We start from the raw sequence: 16692 nt of genomic DNA, 5'->3' as shown, positions 1-16692 counted from the left end.
ATGTGATTACACTGTAGCTGTCTTCAGACACACCAGAAGTAGGGCATCAGATCCCATTACAGATGGTTGTGAGCCACCATGTGGTTGCTGGGAATTGAACTCAGGACCTCTGGAAAAGCAGCCAGTGCTATTAACCTCTGAGCCATCTCTCCAGCCCCTAGGTTCCTTGTATCTTGATGAAGATAGGTGCTGCTGATGGGGTTAGCATAGTCTTAACCCAAGGGTACCTGAGTGGGCAACCAGCTGACTTCTGGCCTAAACAAACTGGGCACCATGCAGAGTGATGCTGCATTCTAGTCACTGCACTGAGCTGACAGCTGCAAGGGAAGCATCAGAAGTGACAGGCTCTTCCATGGCTCAGAGGGGTTAATCTAGCTTCAGTTGATGAAATGCGTGCTCTCTCTGGGGCTTCCCATTTTCTTCTCAAGAGTATACTGCTGAATTCACTTTTAGTCTCTGCAGTGCCACTGTCTTGTTAGTTGCCCCATTGGGCCTGGTGTCTGCTTATAAGGGTACTCTGATTTTATCATGATACACCAGCATCATTCCTGTAGCTAGGGAGTCTAACAGTCTTGGCCTGCCCCCAAGCAACTGTTCTCAGCTGAAGTCCCAGGCCTACCCATCTGGAGTCTGCAGGTGAAGGAGGTTGACAGATCACATGCACACCTGCCCTTGCAGTGCAATAAAGTTATCACTCAGGAATGTACGGCTCCTTGCCTGGCTACCAGGGCTTCCTCTAGCCATGTCTTCTTCCAGTTCTAGTTATTCTTCGGATGCTCTGGATTTTGAGACTGAGCACAGGTTGGAACCTGTATTTGACTCTCCAAGGATGTCCCGCCGAAGCTTGCGCCTGGTCACAACAACAGCTACGTACAGCAGTGGGGACAGCCAGGCTGTTGACACGCACATCAGCAACAGCAGGGCCACCCCGGCCAAGGGGAGAGAAACCAGGTGAGCATTATGTGGCTTGCCTTCACAGCTGTCATCCCCCCTGGCTTTTCAGATTGTCAAGTCAAGCAGTTCTTCTGGAATTGTTTGTGGCCACATGTGCAGATCTGCCCTATGAACCTACTGAAGTTTGTTCTGGAATGCTCGAAGTATTTGCTGTCTACCTGCAGGGTGGAGCTGACAGTAATGTGTGTGAGATGGCAATACAGATGCACTTCTCATGGTCATAGTCATAAGCCCCCTCATCCTGGCATAAGCTGAACGTCAGTAGCCGACCAGATGGAGAGGAGTGGGTCTGTGGTGCTCTTCTGCCGTAGCCAACTCAAGCCTGTCTGTGACATGTGTGAACTGTGTAGCTATGCATGTACAGTTGGATGTCCGGTACATTTTGTCTCTTTTCCTTTTGTACTTTGTCTTTACTGTAGCTGATGGCAACAGTTCCCACCATCTGTATCTTTTTTGAGACTGAATAGAAGTGACACTCTTTATTTTGCTCATATGAAAATTGTATTACTTCCGAGATTGCTGGCACTTTGTCCACACTACCTGGGGCCCTGTGATAGTGTGCCCCAGCCTGACCTGCAGGCTGTAAGGTAAAATGCCAGGCTCTTGAGTTATAGCAGCTGCCTCCCAAGCACAGTTTGCTGTCAGGTGTGGAGTGCCCCGAAGCTACAGTCCTCCGACTAGAGAACAGAGCAATGACTGTCAGTGCCGCCCTGCACCACAGCAGTTTCCTGGAGGAGGGGCTTGGGTGCCCTTGTCCTATGTGTACCCACTCAAATCCCTTGATGCAAGATACTTACAGGACATTTGGATTTTTGTTGTTGTTTGTTTTAAGACAGAGTCTTACCATAGCCAGAACTGGCCAGAACTCACAGAGATCTGCCTACCTCTGTCTCCTGATGGCTGGGATTAAGGACAAGTGCCACCACATCCAGCTATTGTGTTTTTGGGCTGCTGTGTTGTGTGATGAGAGTAAAGGCAGAAGTTCCTTCGGTTAGCCATCACCTTTGCTGTGCCCAATGACTGCTAGGCGCAGAAAGCAGCAGGGTGTGCAGACTGCTATTGGTCAGAAAAGGAAGTGCTGGGGTTAAATGTACGAGCTCTAGCATTTGTTTAACTCCTAAGTCATTTTTTATTTTCAGGTTATTTCAAGTTTGAGCCAATGTTGGGTTGTCAGGCACAAAATGATCTGAAATTATTTTGTGTTTACAGTTTTAGAACAAGTTCTTGGACTCTAGCTTAAAAAAAAAAATTCCTTTTTTAGATTAATGGATGTTTAGATTATACCAGACCCAGCATAAGAAAATGACTTGTCTTAAAATGCTGTGTGTGTTCTCTGGCACAGATTTTATGTTGGTAAAAATCTAATGATTCCGTATTTTCTCAAGCAAAGTCTAATAATGAGTTTCTTCTTTGTAGGACAGTCAAACAGAGAAGAAGTGCAAGCAAGCCAGCTTTTAGTATCAACCACCTGTCAGGAAAGGGCTTGTCCTCGAGCACAAGCCACGACAGCTCTTGCAGCCTGCGGAGTGCCACGGTGCTGCGGCATCCTGTGCTAGACGAGTCTCTGATTCGTGAGCAGACCAAAGTGGACCACTTCTGGGGTCAGTCACTGGAGACCAGACGTCCTCCTCCCCAGTGTGGCTGTGTCTGCAGTTGTGGGAGGGAGCCCAGTGAGGGCGGGTCTCCAGGGGGTGTGTGGATGCTGCCTTCCCTGCTGCCCCAGTGGCTTAGGTGAGGTAGTGCTACTCACTGAAACGTGGCTCATTTAAGTACACAGGCAGCAGTCCTACAGCCATTTTAATATGGCACACTTAAATTTGGTATAAAAATCCTGGAATGTTCTAGGCAACTAGACAGTGAAGATATTTTTGAATCATTAGAAAATACTTAGTATAATCCAAACACCCAGGATATGGAGGCAGGAGAATCAGAAGTTCAAGCCAGTCCTAAGCTACACAGTGAGTTCAAGGCCAGCCTAAGCTCCAGAAGACCCTTTCTCCAAAAACAAAGGACTTGCTGTAAAGCAGTCAATGTTGGAAGGCAAGAGGCTGTGCCCAGACTCAGATATAGAGTCATCTGAACCCTCAAGGTGACTAGTGCCAGGTTACCAAGGCTGTGCACACAGACACGCAGCTCCTCCGCTGAGAGCCACAGAGCTGCCTGCTAAGTCCAGCTTATGTTCTCGTTGCCCTGCTGGGGGAGGTGGAAGGGCCGACTTAGTTCTAGAAGTCCTAAGTGCTTCACTTCGGGATGCCTCTGCTTCGCTCGACCCAGCAGCATTAGACAGTGGTCGTGCACACCTATAATCCCAGCTCTCAGGAGACAAAGACAGGCAGAGCTCTTTGAGTTCAAAGCCAGCCTGGTCTACAGAGTGAGTTCCAGGACAGCCAGGGCTACACAGAGAAATCCTGTCTCAAAAAACTTAAAAAATAAAACAAAACAAAAAAACTAGAGGTCCCACCTGGCTTCTCTCCCCTTGTCTGTGCTTGTAGGCCAGAGTGGGCTGGAGTGCCGGGCTCTTCCATGCCACTGCCTTGGGGTGACAGGAATACAGAGCATCTTAGGAATAGAGCCCAACAATGCCACAGCATGGTACTGGCCTATCACCAGATATAGTTGTGCTGGGGTTGGTTGTATTTCACAGTGTAATATGTGTGTGTGTGTGTTTCAGGTCTCGATGATGACGGCGACCTTAAAGGTAATTTCTTTGGTTCTTTGTACACTTTTTAAACTAGGAGCCATTGCTATGTAATCTGTAGGTAGTGATCAACAGCTTTCATTTCCCTTTTGAAAACCTCAGGTGGAAATAAAGCTGCCACTCAGGGAAATGGTGACCTGGCAGCGGAGGTGGCGAGCAGCAATGGATACACCTGCCGCGACTGCAGGATGCTCTCAGCGCGCACTGACGCACTCACAGCCCACTCTGCCACCCACGGGACCACCTCCAGGGTTTACTCCAGGGATCGAACTCTCAAACCATGTAAGTCTTGTGCTTCTGTGGTTAGTAGAAAGGTCGGCCCAACTCATTCTTTTCTTGTAAACAGGACTATGGGCCAAGGATGTGGCTCGTGGTGCAGTGTTTGCCTAGCACATGCCGCGCTCGGCATTCCATCCCAGCACGGGCCTTGGGGCCTTGCCCTGTTTGCCTTACAGAGTTGAACTCCACATTCTCACAGAGTTAAGTAGACCCAAATTAGCTCTGTCCTACTTGTCGCTTCCCAGTCTGTGGTTCTGTGGGTAGTATTTTTGTGCCTGGAAGTAGTTCAGAGTTGGTAAATTTGGATTTGACATGAACAAAACAAAGTTCCTGCTTCTGTGGCTTCTAACTCGGGTGCTTCCATGTGTCACCCAGCACAGCCCAGATACTCAGGCAGCTGTAGGACCAGAATCGATGCTGCTGAGAGAGGGCTCTGGGAGGGCAACTTGGAGCCTGGTATCTGGGTGGTGGCATCATTGGACATGATAGAGGTGGGTGCCAGCATCTTGACCTTTCTACCTGGTACAGACAGAGGTTGTCACAAGTGACTGAGTGGGCAGGTTGGTTTGGACTGCCTGAACTTTCTCTTAAACATTGAGAACGATCCTAGACCTTTCTGGGTTCCAGGCATGATGCTGGACCTTCCCCACCATGAGTGTCACAGGAAGGCCAGAAGCATCACTGAAAATCCAGTCCTTATTACTCATGTGTTTCTACAGTCCTGTTCTTGTGTCCAAGGCTTTGTCAGCACTTTAACATTAATGTCACAAAGGGAGAATCTTAGAGAGGGAAGAGACAGGTGACTGGACCAAGTGACACTGCTTCTCCGCCTCATACGTATGAGTTTGAGAGCCACAGCGAAGTTGGCTCTGTCTGGCCTTGCATTACCGAGCTCTCACTGGTCAGGGCTCATCCCAGATGGCCCAACAGCTTCCTTTGCACAGCTGAGCACAGCTGACAGGGCAGGGTCAGGCTGTACAGCTATCCCCGTCACCACCTGTCCTGGACTTTTGCTGTATCGTCCCAGGCAGTGCCAGGCAGGGCTGGTGTGTGCTCCTTAGTTCAGCCCTCCAGCGGCTTCTGCTTCTACTTAACAAGACGAAATTTGTAGCAGAAGGACCACCGTGTGGCCCAGCAGTGTAGCCAGTACACTGAGCTGTGCAGCTTTAAGAGTTTGTATGCTAATTGAGATGATGTTGGTGTCTGTGCTGTTTCAGTATAAAGATATTCTTTTAGCTCCCTTTGATAAGGGCTGGCCTGCCTTGCTATCCCTGTAGCAGACAAGGGTTCTTTCCCTTCTTTTACTTTTTGGTCCTGGGAATTGAGCCCAAGGCCTTGTATATGCCAAACACATGCTCTGCCACATGGCTCCAGCCTTGGCACCCTCCTACCCTTGCCAACTCAACATTTTTTTTCTTGCTCACATCTTGGCAGTGTGGTGAGTGTCTGATTATCCTGATTATCTAGGAGATCCCCAAGCACGTCTCTAGCGTCCCTCCAGCCTGTGAGAGCATGTGCACAGGTGGCCATCTGGGGTGGGGGTGGGGGTCTCTTAACCTTGGGCTAACCAGCTGTACTTCAGTACAACATTCTGATTGGAAAATAACTCTTTCACTACTCTTTTGGGGGAAAACCCTAAGATTAATCATAATAATATTTATTATTACTTTACATGTATGGGTGTTTTGCCTGCTTGTGTGTTTGTGCACCATGTGTGCGCAGTGCCCTACAGAGGTCAAAAAAGGTTGAATCCCCTGAGACTGGAATTATGGGTGGCCAAGAGCCACCATGTGGGTGCTGGGAACTGATGCGGATCCTCTGAAGGGCTCTTTCCTGCTGAGCTGTTTCACCAGCACTCTTCTGAAATTTTAAAGTTGCAGTATTTTCTTTCACATCAAACCTCTCAGACTTCATTGATTCACAACGGCCTTCTACTCAAGTTCTGAACTTACTGAGCATGTCTGGCTTTGGGAGAAAGTGGAAGAAGTACTGCATGGGCCCTGGGTCTCCACTGCCCCACAGATGCCCAGGGATAAACAGCAGTCACCATACCCACTGTGCTTCATACTCTGCGAAGAAACCATTTTCCAAGAACAGTTTGGAAGACATGGTTTACAGCATTTCCCGCCACATGCTAGGTTCACAGAAAAGCCTTGTGGAGCCCAGCATGGCGGGAGCCAGGGAGCCTTCAGTGTGTGCCCCCATGGCTCAGCATCTCCCTGGGTAGGGCTGGAAGTGCTCAGCTGCTGGGCCAGAGGCTGCGATCTCAGTTATGGAGAGGCCACCACAGCGCTTCCTCTACATCTCCGACTGGCTCGATGGTGGCTGTTCTTCTCAGGCGGCATCTTCCCTAGTGTCCAGTTTTAAAATACTTTGCAACTTGTCTTAAATGTTCGGCCATCTGGTTCATTGGGTAAACAAGTCTGTGGGAAGAAATGACATGTGTTCATGGTTCTCCACTAGGCGGTGCGTCCTTTTACCTGGATAGGACTCTGTGGCTGGCCAAGTACACCTCCTCATCCTTGGCATCATTTATAGTTCAACTTTTTCAAGTGGTTTTAATGAAGTTCAATTTTGAATCAGAAACTTACAAATTGAAAGGCTATGAATCCAGAGCTTATGACTCACAGAGCCATGAGGCAGAAGGTATTTATTCTTTTCTCCTTTCTCCACTGAATTATGCTTCAAGGTGGAGAAAGCCCTGCTTCTTCTGAGGCTCTTCTGCATCTTTTGCGGGCTCCATGCTGCTCTCTCAGCTGTTTTCTGTGGCTCTCCTTCCTGTCAGAGCTCATCAAGCGTTGATGTGTACGGTTCAGCTTCCTGAAAATCAGTCTGGACTTAGGCTTTAGAATTGTATTATTGTATACATAGGCACTCATGGAGATCAGAGGACAGCTTTGTGAAGTTGTTTCTCTCCTTCAGATTCGAGTGGCTTTAAATTTTTAAAAAAGTAGGAATGGGGCTGAAGGGCTGGCTCAGCAGTTAAGAACACTTGTTGCTCCTCTGGAGAACCTGAGTTTGGGTCCCACACCCACATTGGAGGCTTATAGCCACCTGTACTCCAGTATCGGGACCTGAGACCCTCGTCTGGCCTTTGGGTGTACCTGCATGAATGTGTACATATATAAGTACACATAATTAAAAACATAGTTAAAATAATGGACCCAACTTTTGACTTTTAAGCAAAACCGGTTCATTTGCATGCTGTTTAGAATCCCACTTGAGACAACTTTTAGGTAGGCCTGTCTTCCCGTGATTGCTAATGCGTATTAACAGCCTCAGCTTTTTGATCTTCCTGTTGCCTGTGCTCACCTCTGCGGTGGGAGCCATCAGTATCTCTGACACTCTTGAGGCATGGCCTCTGGTCATGCTGACTTTATAGGGCGTCTGGCCCTCAAGCTGACTGTGAGCTTCCTAAGCCCTTCTGCATGTGTTGCAGCCCATCTCCATCACTGTGGGAGGATGACTGCCGGAGAACTTTCCAGAGTGGACGGGGAGTCCCTGTGTGAGTACAGCTTCCTCTTTCAAGATGGTGCTGGTCTTGGAGGGCCCTCGCCCCATTATAATACTGGGCCTCCAGCCTTGCAGAATGAACAGCCCACCCTAGCTTATGGCTTCACTGGCATGCCTGGTCTGGCTGCCGCCAGCTCTCAGTACTGGAAGTGAGTCATCCTCAGACTGTGCCTGCTGTGATTTAGGGTGATAGTTTCTTAGGTCCTCGAACATTCTGTGCAGAGTTCTGATTGAGGTTTGCATATTAACCTGTCACTCCACTCCTTGTCCCACATCACAGGTGATGACTATCAGGGGAAGAAGCACCATGAGACACACACAGCCACCCCCTTGCAACCACCGCAGCCACACAGGGCGGCAGGGGCCATGGGGCGCCTCTGCACCTACACAGGTTCTAGCTTGTACCTTGTTTTGTTTGTTCTTGTTGAAAGTGCTGCTGTGTTTGTTTGGTTTATTTGCACTGCCAGTGTCACAAAGCACTATAGAAGGTGACAGTAAAAGAATAGCCCTCAGGCTGGAGAGATGGCTCAATGGTTGAGAGTACTGACTGCTCTCCTAGAGGTCCTGAGTTCAATTCCCATCAACCACATAGTGGCTCATATCCATCTGTAATGGGATCTGATGCCCTCTTCTGGTGTGTCTGAAGACAGCTACAATGTACTCATATACATAAAATAAATTTAAAGCAAAATCAAAACCCAATAGCTATGGTTTAGAATACAGAGAACCAGCTGGGCATGTTGTAATAGGCTTGAGATCCCAGCACTCTGGGGGCCAAGGCAAGAGGACTACATACACTCAAGGCCAGCATAGGCTATGCAGTGAGACCCTGTCTCAAGAGCAGTAGTAGAAAAAATGCACAGAATCCCTTTGGAGCACTTTGTGAATATATTTAGTATGGGCTCACTGATACTTGTGTTGGCAAGTGCTCTTATAGTGGCTTCCCAGCCACAAGAACAACCCTTGTTCATCCAAGGGTTGAACCCTTGTTGAACCCTTGTTCCAACCAAGGGAACAACCCTTACTCATCATTTTTTTTTGGTTTGGTTTAGTTTGGTTTTTGTTTTTATTTATGTATAGAGTACACTGTAGCTGTCTTCAGACACACCAGAAGAGGGCATCAGATCTCATTACAGATGGTTGTGAGTCATCATGTAGATGCTGGGAATTGAACTCAGGACCTCAGGAAGAGCAGCCAGTGCTCTTAACCACTGAGCCATCTCTCCAGCCCTGGATTGGTTTTTAAGCTGAGCTTCAGCTTGAGGTGAGACAGCTTGAGGTACAGGCAAGAGAATCAATACAAGCTTGTGACCAGTTTACTAGCTATCCATAGTTCCAGGTTAGCTAGACCTATATTGTGAAATCCTGTCTCAATAGATCCTCCTCATAAACAGGGTAGACAGATTAAACACAGAGCAATACACCTTCGGGGCTATAGTTAAGGCCACTGCTCTTCCAGAGAACCCAGGTTCCATTCCTAGCACCTCCATTGTGGGTCACAACTGTTTGTGACTCTAGTTGTGGGGGATCCATGTGTTTTCTGACCTTTACAGGTGCCATGCACACATGTGTACAGGCACATGCAGGCAAAAGTTAAAGGTGAAAATATGCCGGACGGTGGTGGTGCACACCTGTAATCCTAGCGCTATGGGAGGCAGAGGCAGGTGGATTTCTGAGTTCAAGGCCAGCCTGGTCTACAGAGTGAGTTCCAGGACAGCCAGGGCTATACAGAGAAACCCTGTCTCGAAAAAACCAAATCAAAAAAAAAAAGTGAAAATAATTTAAAACAGTTTCTAAAAGATTTATTTATTTTATCTATGTGAGTACACTGTCGCTGTTTCAGACACACCAGAAGAGGGCTTTGGATCCCATTACAGATGGTTGTGAGCCACCATGTGATTGCTGGGAATTGAACTCAGAACCTCAGGAAGAACAGCCAGTGCTCTTAACCACTGAGCCATCTCTCCAGACAATTTAAAACATTTTTAATCCTTTTAAAGCCACACCCCTTGTTATCTGTTGTACTGAAATAGTTTAATGGTTATGGGGTTAAAATGTAGATATTAAGTGACAGCCAGCAGCCAGGGAGTCTTAAGTGAGGACAGCAAGGTTTTCTCAAGTTTTAATGTCCTCCTGGCTTAGTACAAGAGGGAGCTTGAGCAGAGTATCCTGGCGGCTTTGCTCACTCTGCTGTCAGGATGTGCTGAGCCCTACAGTCTGCCTCACAGTGCCCTCTGCCGTGTTTTCTCTGCCACAGGTGACGTCTTGGTTCGAGCACTGCACAGGATTAGAGCTGCTGGGTGGTCTGTGGCCGAGACCATGTGGTCGGTGCTCTGGCTGGCTGTCACTGCTCCAGGTGGTTATGTGGCTTCTGTGTCAGTGGTCTTACAAAGTCTGGGGCAGCGATGAGCAATGTACAGGGCCAGCTGGAGCTTCATGCTAGGCCCTCAACGTGACGTGCTTGCTGTCTGCCTCAGGCGCATGCATCTTGTGCTGGCTGTGTGGGCCTCAGGCCGCATGCTACATAGCCTGAGCTGCATGGCACTGGTACTTCCCTTGCCCATCATGTGTGTAACTGGTGGCGGTCACTGTTCTCCTGCCCTGGAAACTAATCTTAGAGTCTCTGTCCCTCCAACAAAGCTGGCTGTGGCTTCCCAGAGACACCCAGCTATGAGCAGCTTCTAAAGCACGTTTCCTCATCTCTCTTCTCTTGTAGGGAAGGCAGCCTCTGGAACCTTCTGGTGGTTAGGGAGTGGCTGGTACCAATTTGTTACTTTGATTTCTTGGCTGAATGTGTTTCTTCTTACCAGGTAAGAAACTGAGGGGGAATGTCTCATGTCAGTGTTGGGGGCTCCTATGTCAAGGTCAGGATGCCACATCAGCATATTGGAGCTTCTGCCTGGGTAGGGTGGTAAGCAGCTATTCTGTATCAGTTGTGGGTAGCTCTGTAATGGCTCAGTTTACATATGCAGTGTCTGCATCAATACATTGTTACAACAAACCTTCCTATTTTGGTTTTTCAAATTTATGGAGGTGTAAAACACAACTACTGGATGAGTAAAAGCATATAGAGGCCCCGCCAAATCCTATGCTCAGACACTAGTCTAGAGCAGTTCTCTGGGCACCAGCTCACCAAGGTGAGCGGGGCCTCAGGCCCTCGGGGATTTTCTTGTGGTACAAGATAGCACCTCTCAGGTGGCCAAGCCTTGTAAATAAGACAGCAGGGGGGTTAGTGTATGCCCAGGTGGACAGAACTGCATGCCACCTGCCACCTCTGTCTTTCCAAAGTTAATGTTTCTCTCTGTTCTTAGGTGCCTTCGGAATATTTGCAAGGTTTTTGTCTTGCTCCTCCCATTCCTACTTTTACTAGGTAAGATGTAGCATGGTGACCTTCAGAGACCTGCACATGCCCACAGTGGAAGCAAAAAATCTGAAGACATTGGGGCACCTGTACATCTGTATACAGTTATCTTTCTTCCCCAGGTGCTGGTTTCTCTCTGTGGGGCCAGGGCAACTTCTTCTCACTCCTACCAATGCTGAATTGGACAGCTATGCAGTCAACACAGAGGGTGGACGATTCCAAGGGCATGCATAGACCTGGCCCTCTTCCCCCGAGCCCACCTCCAAAGGTAACCAGCAAGAGAGGTCTTGGTGACACTATGAGCATGTGTTCTTTAAAGCTTTTCATGCCCTTGTAAACAGGCAGTATTAGATTCTGCCTTAGAGGAAAAGGTATTTTTGAACAGACTTTCACTTTGTAGGCTGGACTAGAACTCACAGAGATCTACCTGTCTCTGACTCCTAAGTGTTAGGATTAAACCATGCATGGCCCTAAAAATGTAAAATAATAAATATGTGTGGGGGTGGGTGTATATGTGTGTGTGTGTGTGTGTGTATACAAACCAATTTATAGCCTTTCAGATGCAGAATTATATGTTCCATTCGATTATATAATCCACTTGATTATGAGTGTGAACACAACATGAAAGTCGAAAGAACAAACCACAGTCCCTTCTGTGCTGGAGTGTCCCTCTGGTTTTGACTTCAGCCTACTGGTTTCATCTCAGGTTGATCACAAGGCTTCCCAGTGGCCTCAGGAGAGTGACATGGGGCAGAGGGTAGCCTCTTTGAGTGCACAGTGCCACAGCCACAATGAGAGACTTGCAGAGCTGACAGTCCTGCTTCAGAAACTCCAGAACCGAGTAGAGCAAGTGGATGACGGCAGGGAAGGGCTGTCGCTGTGGGTCAGGGATATGGTTGGACAGCACCTGCAGGAGATGGGTGCCCTAGAACCCCCTGATACTAAGGTAAGGCCCAGAAACTTGTTTGGACTTGTTGTACACATTGTTCCCAGGCCATGTGGTGACTCTCCAGTGCAAACACCTGGCACAAGGAGGCAGAAAGAGAGGAACAGACCAGGACAAGATGTGCTCTTTGGGCACATCCCTGGTGTCTTACTACCTCTATTAAAAGCCTTCAGACATTACTACCATCACCCAGTGGTGATCTGTGATCTCGGAGTAGGGTGGAGCCCTCTTAATCCAATCACCTTAGTGCTTGGGTCTACCAGGCTGAGGACCAAGCCTTCAACATAAGCCTTTTGAGGTGACATTTTTTTATCCATAGCAAAGCACACAAATCTTTTTTTTTTCCCCCTTTTGATGCTGTGCTGGGGATTGAATTAATCCAGAGCCTTATGTATACTAGGCAAATCCCATGGAAAGTAGTCTATTTCACTTGATGCTTTTGTTGATTATGACCTTTTAAAAATATTTATTTATTTATTTTTGGTTTTTGGTTTTTTTTCAAGACAGGGTTTCTCTGTATAGCCCTAACTGTCCTGGAACTCACTCTGTAAACCTCCTGCCTCAGCCTCCTGAAGGCTGGGATGACAGCTTGTCACCATCATCTTGTCCCTAGTCACCTTCTGAATAAGGGCCCTAGTCACACGATGGAACCTTATTGTAAGGTGCTTTTGGATGTTGCAGGTGAATGTGAACATATGTATTTTGTATGGGTAAGATGATAGAGGGAAATGAGTGTGCCCTGGGTCTTTATCCATAGATCACAGAGCCCAGTGGATCTGTGAGTTTATATGAATTGATTGACTTCCTATATAGTGGAAACCGCTGGTATGATTTCTCTCAGGTTTGAGACCTCCAGCCAGAGAGAGGGCATGGCTAGGCCCTCAAGATGCCACACCCACCACTCTGTGACTGCAGTAAGAATTACTGGCCTGCCCTAATGTCATGTATGTGATGCTGAGCTCTCAGCTATTCATTCTGTATTCATCCTCAGACTGACTTCCTGACTTTCCACCATGACCATGAAGTGCGTCTCTCCAACTTGGAAGATGTTCTTAGAAAACTGACTGAAAAATCTGAGGTATTTATTCTTTTTGAGAGAGAGAGAGAGAGAGAGAGAGAGAGAGAGAGAGAGAGAGAGAGAGTGTGTGTGTGTGTGTGTGTGTGTGTGTGTGTTTACTTGGTGGGTACACATGCATGGGAGTGCACACATGGAGAAAAACAGGAGAGGATACTGCCCTGTTACTCGGCCTTTTTCCCTTGAGACAAGGTGACTGTGCCTTCTCCTCCACCCCTTGGAGGATTGGGTTCCTGGCATATGTACAGCCACACTCAGCTTTTTATGTGAATGCTGGGGTTTTGAACTTAGATCCTTATGCTTGCACAGCAAATGCTCTTATCCACCCAACCCTCTCCCCAGCCCTGAAGTATTTTTACCTGCCTTTATAACTGGAGCCCTCTAAGAAAACACTGAACTCAAATCATCACACTTGGCGCAAATACCTTCACCCACTGAGCCCTTTCACAAGCTCAAATCAGTTTTTTAAATAAAGATCAACTGGAAGCCAATACTCTTCAAAGCTTGTAGCCAGAGGGTCTTCCTGTTGATCTGTATGTACAACTGGAAGAGCTGTCTTAGAGTTTTGTTTTCTGGGCACTTCAACTCTGTGGCTTAACGTCAAGCCTGACTAAACAGAAGTGGCTGTGCTGTCTTTAACATCCAGTCACCTCCTGCTCAAGAATCCCTATGAGCCCTTTATCATTCAGCCTCCACCAAAAGAGCATAAAATCAGGGTGGGTGGGAGAGGCTCGCCATTGTGTGCTGGTAGACTGGATATTGCTGTAGATCTACAGTGCCAACCATGTGACCCTTGGTGGATCTTAGCATCCTTAGGGCGCAGGACCTAGCTAGGCATGGCAGATGCTTGTGTGCTCACTGAACTGAACTAAAGTGTGATTTACTGAGTTGGAGTAAGCAGATTAGCCTGTGCTCTCTTGGGACCAGCTTCTACTTCCTGATTGTTGGTGTCAGGGAAGTTCAGCTGAGCAGAAGAGAGGGGCCTCAACTTGTCAGGGACCCAGAACACACTTGACCTGAACTCTCTGACTCTGGGTCAGAAGGAGGCCCAGCCATACATTGATACCTTTGCCCAAGCATTCAGAAGCTGAGACTCGCCATTTATTATGTGAAGTTCTAAGTTACTTGGACATGATTTATGAACTCAGTGCATAACTGTTTACAAAGTATCCTCCACTTCCCAGGCTATCCAGAAGGAACTGGAAGAAACCAGGCTGAGAGCAGGCAGGTAGGTGACCTCAAGAAGCTCTGATTTGTCTCCCATGGTGCTCGGCTCATTTGGAGAATGCTAACTGTTTACTGGGTATTAAGGTTTAGATCATCACTTGCCATCTGGAGTTACCAGCTTTTGGCTATCTTTCTGGGAACCTTCTCAGGTCCATGCAACAGAGGCCCTAAGGAATTAGGACTTTCTTTAGACAGTACATAGCTAGGTCCCTGCTTGGCCATGAGGAGCCACCTGTCCTTGGGGGACTCCCCCTGCCAGGAGCCTCTCTCTGACCCTGACTTCATTGGCTCCATCAGAGTCTGAGCAGATGTGCATTTAGGCCCAGCCCAGCCTTGGTGCCCAGCAGCCTTGTATCTTCTTGTGACTGCCACACTTTCTATACCTACTGCTGGTGGGCCTTGTGCCCAGCATTGTGCACTCTGGGATTGTGTGCCTTTGTAGTTGCTGAGGTGGATGTGACTGGGGAGCAGCTTTTGCTGACTAATGGGCTCTCTGCATATGGTGTGGGACAGGAGGGGGTGTGGTGGGGGTGTGGTACACTTTGTTCTTCCCAGACCTGGTTTCAGTGAAGACTGACTTGTTAAGTCAATGTGTAGATGCAGAACATTTATCTGGAGAGAACTGCTGGGCTTGTTAGCATCTCTTGCAAAGCAATGTTCATGAGTATCTCACAGCCTCTCCCAAAGTCAGTCAGGAATCTCACCCTGCTATCACCTTCCACTCCACTGTCTATCCCATGAGCATAGAGCTGCAGATTCAGCCTCAAGGCCATGGGCAGACATCAGCTCATTTCTGCTCTGTTGGTAATGTTGAGGACATAGACATGCTGCTTTGTTTAGGGTTGAGGCTTCCTCTGAGTGCATCTGGGCCCTGACTCCTGTCTCCCCCGGTTGATGGCTCCCAGCAGGGATGAAGAGCAGCCCCTCCTCGACCGTGTGCAGCACCTAGAACTGGAACTGAACTTGCTGAGGTCACAGCTGTCAGACTGGCAGCATCTGAGGACCAGCTGTGCACAGGTGAGTGAGTGCTGAGACTGAGGACCAGCTGTGCGCAGGTGAGTGAGTGCTGAGACTGAGGACCAGCTGTGCGCAGGTGAGTGGTGCTGAGACTGCTGCCTTGAAGAGAAATGCTCACCTGGCTGTGTTAAAGTCACTCATTGTGGCTGCCTTCAAAACTTTTTTTTTAATGTGTGTCTGCATGAGCAGATACAGGGACATAAACAGAAATTAGAAGCCATCAGGGGTCAGTTCCGAACTTGTAGAGCCTCCTTGGAGGCAGGGTCTTTTCTTGATGCTAGGGCTAGTGTCTTGGCCTGGCTGGAAACCAGAGCGGGGGTTAGAGACTGTGGGGACACAGCTTGTCATACCGCGATGGGTCTGTGTTCCAGTCCTCGATGAGGAGCTCTTCACCAATGGGCCAGCTCTCCAGCTCCAATTTTTTTTTTTTTTTTTTTTTTTTTTTGGTTTTTCAAGACAGGGTTTCTCTGTGTAGCCCTGGAATTCACTCTGTAGACCAGGCTGGCCTCGAACTCAGAAATCTGCCAGCCTCTGCCTCCCAGGTGCTGGGATTACAGGTGTGCACCACCACGCCTGGCTTTTTTATTTATTTATTTATTTATTTATTTATTTATTTATTTATTTATTAGTTACACTTTATTTGTGTGTGTGTGATTGTGCAAGGGATTGTAAGAATGTGCTAGGTGCAGGTGCTCACCTTTGATTCCAGCTCTCTGGAAGGCAAAGGCAGGTGGATCTTTGAGTTGATGACCAATATGGCCTACAGAATTGAGTTCCAGGACAGCCAGGGCTACACAGAGAAACCCTGTCTCCAGGTGGCAGTATGGGGATATGTAAGAATGTGGAGGTCAGAGGATAACTTGGAGGAGTTCTCTCCGCCATGTGGATCCTGAAAATCAAGCTCAGGGGATCTGGCCTAATGTCAGGCAGACTCCTTTACCTACTGAGTTTTTCACTTTTTTTAATTATATTTAAGTTTGTGACAAGGGGGGATGGGAATGAAGTGGCACACACCTTTAATCCCAGCACTAGGAGGGCAGAGACAGGCAAATTCCTGTGAATTCCAGGCCAGCCTGGTCTACAGAGTCAATTCTAGGACAGGATAGTCAGGGTTACACACAGAGAAACCCTGTCTAGAAGCTGCCCCCATCTCCCAGACTTATCCCCCACCCCCAAAAGCTGGAGATGAACCTGGAGTCTAAATAGGCCAGGTAAATGCTCTGTGACAAACTGTGCTCCATTTACACTTGAAGGTTGTAGAAATTCTAAGGTCACACATTGATGACTCCTGACTGTCCCAAACTCAGCAGCGTAGCACACTCACACCTGAGCTCACTCTGCCTGATCACACAGTACAACTGACACATGTTAGGGATTATGAAAGAGTGTATATGTGTGTGTGTCCATGTCCCTGTCCATCCATCCACAGTAGGCCCCCACAGTGCTTTGCCACTTGCCCATCCATGTCACAACATAATACAGACGTTGCAAGGCCCATTATCTTAGGTCTATTAAGAGTGTAAACAGGCATCTTGTTGGCAGAGTCCTTATAAGCCATATTCAGACCATAGATTAGCAAACTGATTTGTAACATGTCTGGTAACTTATCTGGATAATGAGCT

General features: G+C 47.9%; 1 protein-coding gene across 4 annotated transcripts in view; it reads left to right on the top strand.

Annotated features, from left to right (window-relative positions):
• The window catches only part of Sun1 (Sad1 and UNC84 domain containing 1), a 47270-nt gene that overhangs the window by 20401 nt on the left and 10177 nt on the right, over positions 1 to 16692 (top strand). Inside the window, exons 3-17 of one of the 4 annotated variants that reach the window (XM_052167493.1) lie at positions 757 to 951; positions 2371 to 2555; positions 3626 to 3652; positions 3755 to 3934; positions 6395 to 6577; positions 7371 to 7436; positions 7725 to 7835; positions 9702 to 9800; positions 10161 to 10254; positions 10756 to 10814; positions 10928 to 11073; positions 11512 to 11751; positions 12743 to 12829; positions 14011 to 14054; positions 14962 to 15070. In XM_052167493.1, the coding sequence (XP_052023453.1) occupies positions 757 to 951; positions 2371 to 2555; positions 3626 to 3652; positions 3755 to 3934; positions 6395 to 6577; positions 7371 to 7436; positions 7725 to 7835; positions 9702 to 9800; positions 10161 to 10254; positions 10756 to 10814; positions 10928 to 11073; positions 11512 to 11751; positions 12743 to 12829; positions 14011 to 14054; positions 14962 to 15070 (1825 nt within the window). Of the gene's footprint in view, positions 1 to 756; positions 952 to 2370; positions 2556 to 3625; positions 3653 to 3754; positions 3935 to 6394; positions 6578 to 7370; positions 7437 to 7724; positions 7836 to 9701; positions 9801 to 10160; positions 10255 to 10755; positions 10815 to 10927; positions 11074 to 11511; positions 11752 to 12742; positions 12830 to 14010; positions 14055 to 14958; positions 15071 to 16692 lie in introns of all 4 variants that reach the window. The other 3 variants (XM_052167492.1, XM_052167495.1, XM_052167494.1) reach the window with 3 other exon arrangements.

The sequence above is a fragment of the Apodemus sylvaticus genome, chromosome 22 (genome assembly GCF_947179515.1).
Source record: "Apodemus sylvaticus chromosome 22, mApoSyl1.1, whole genome shotgun sequence".
NCBI lineage: Eukaryota > Metazoa > Chordata > Mammalia > Rodentia > Muridae > Apodemus > Apodemus sylvaticus.
Note: the sequence above shows the minus strand (reverse complement) of the source record. Positions and strands in the feature narration are given on the sequence as shown.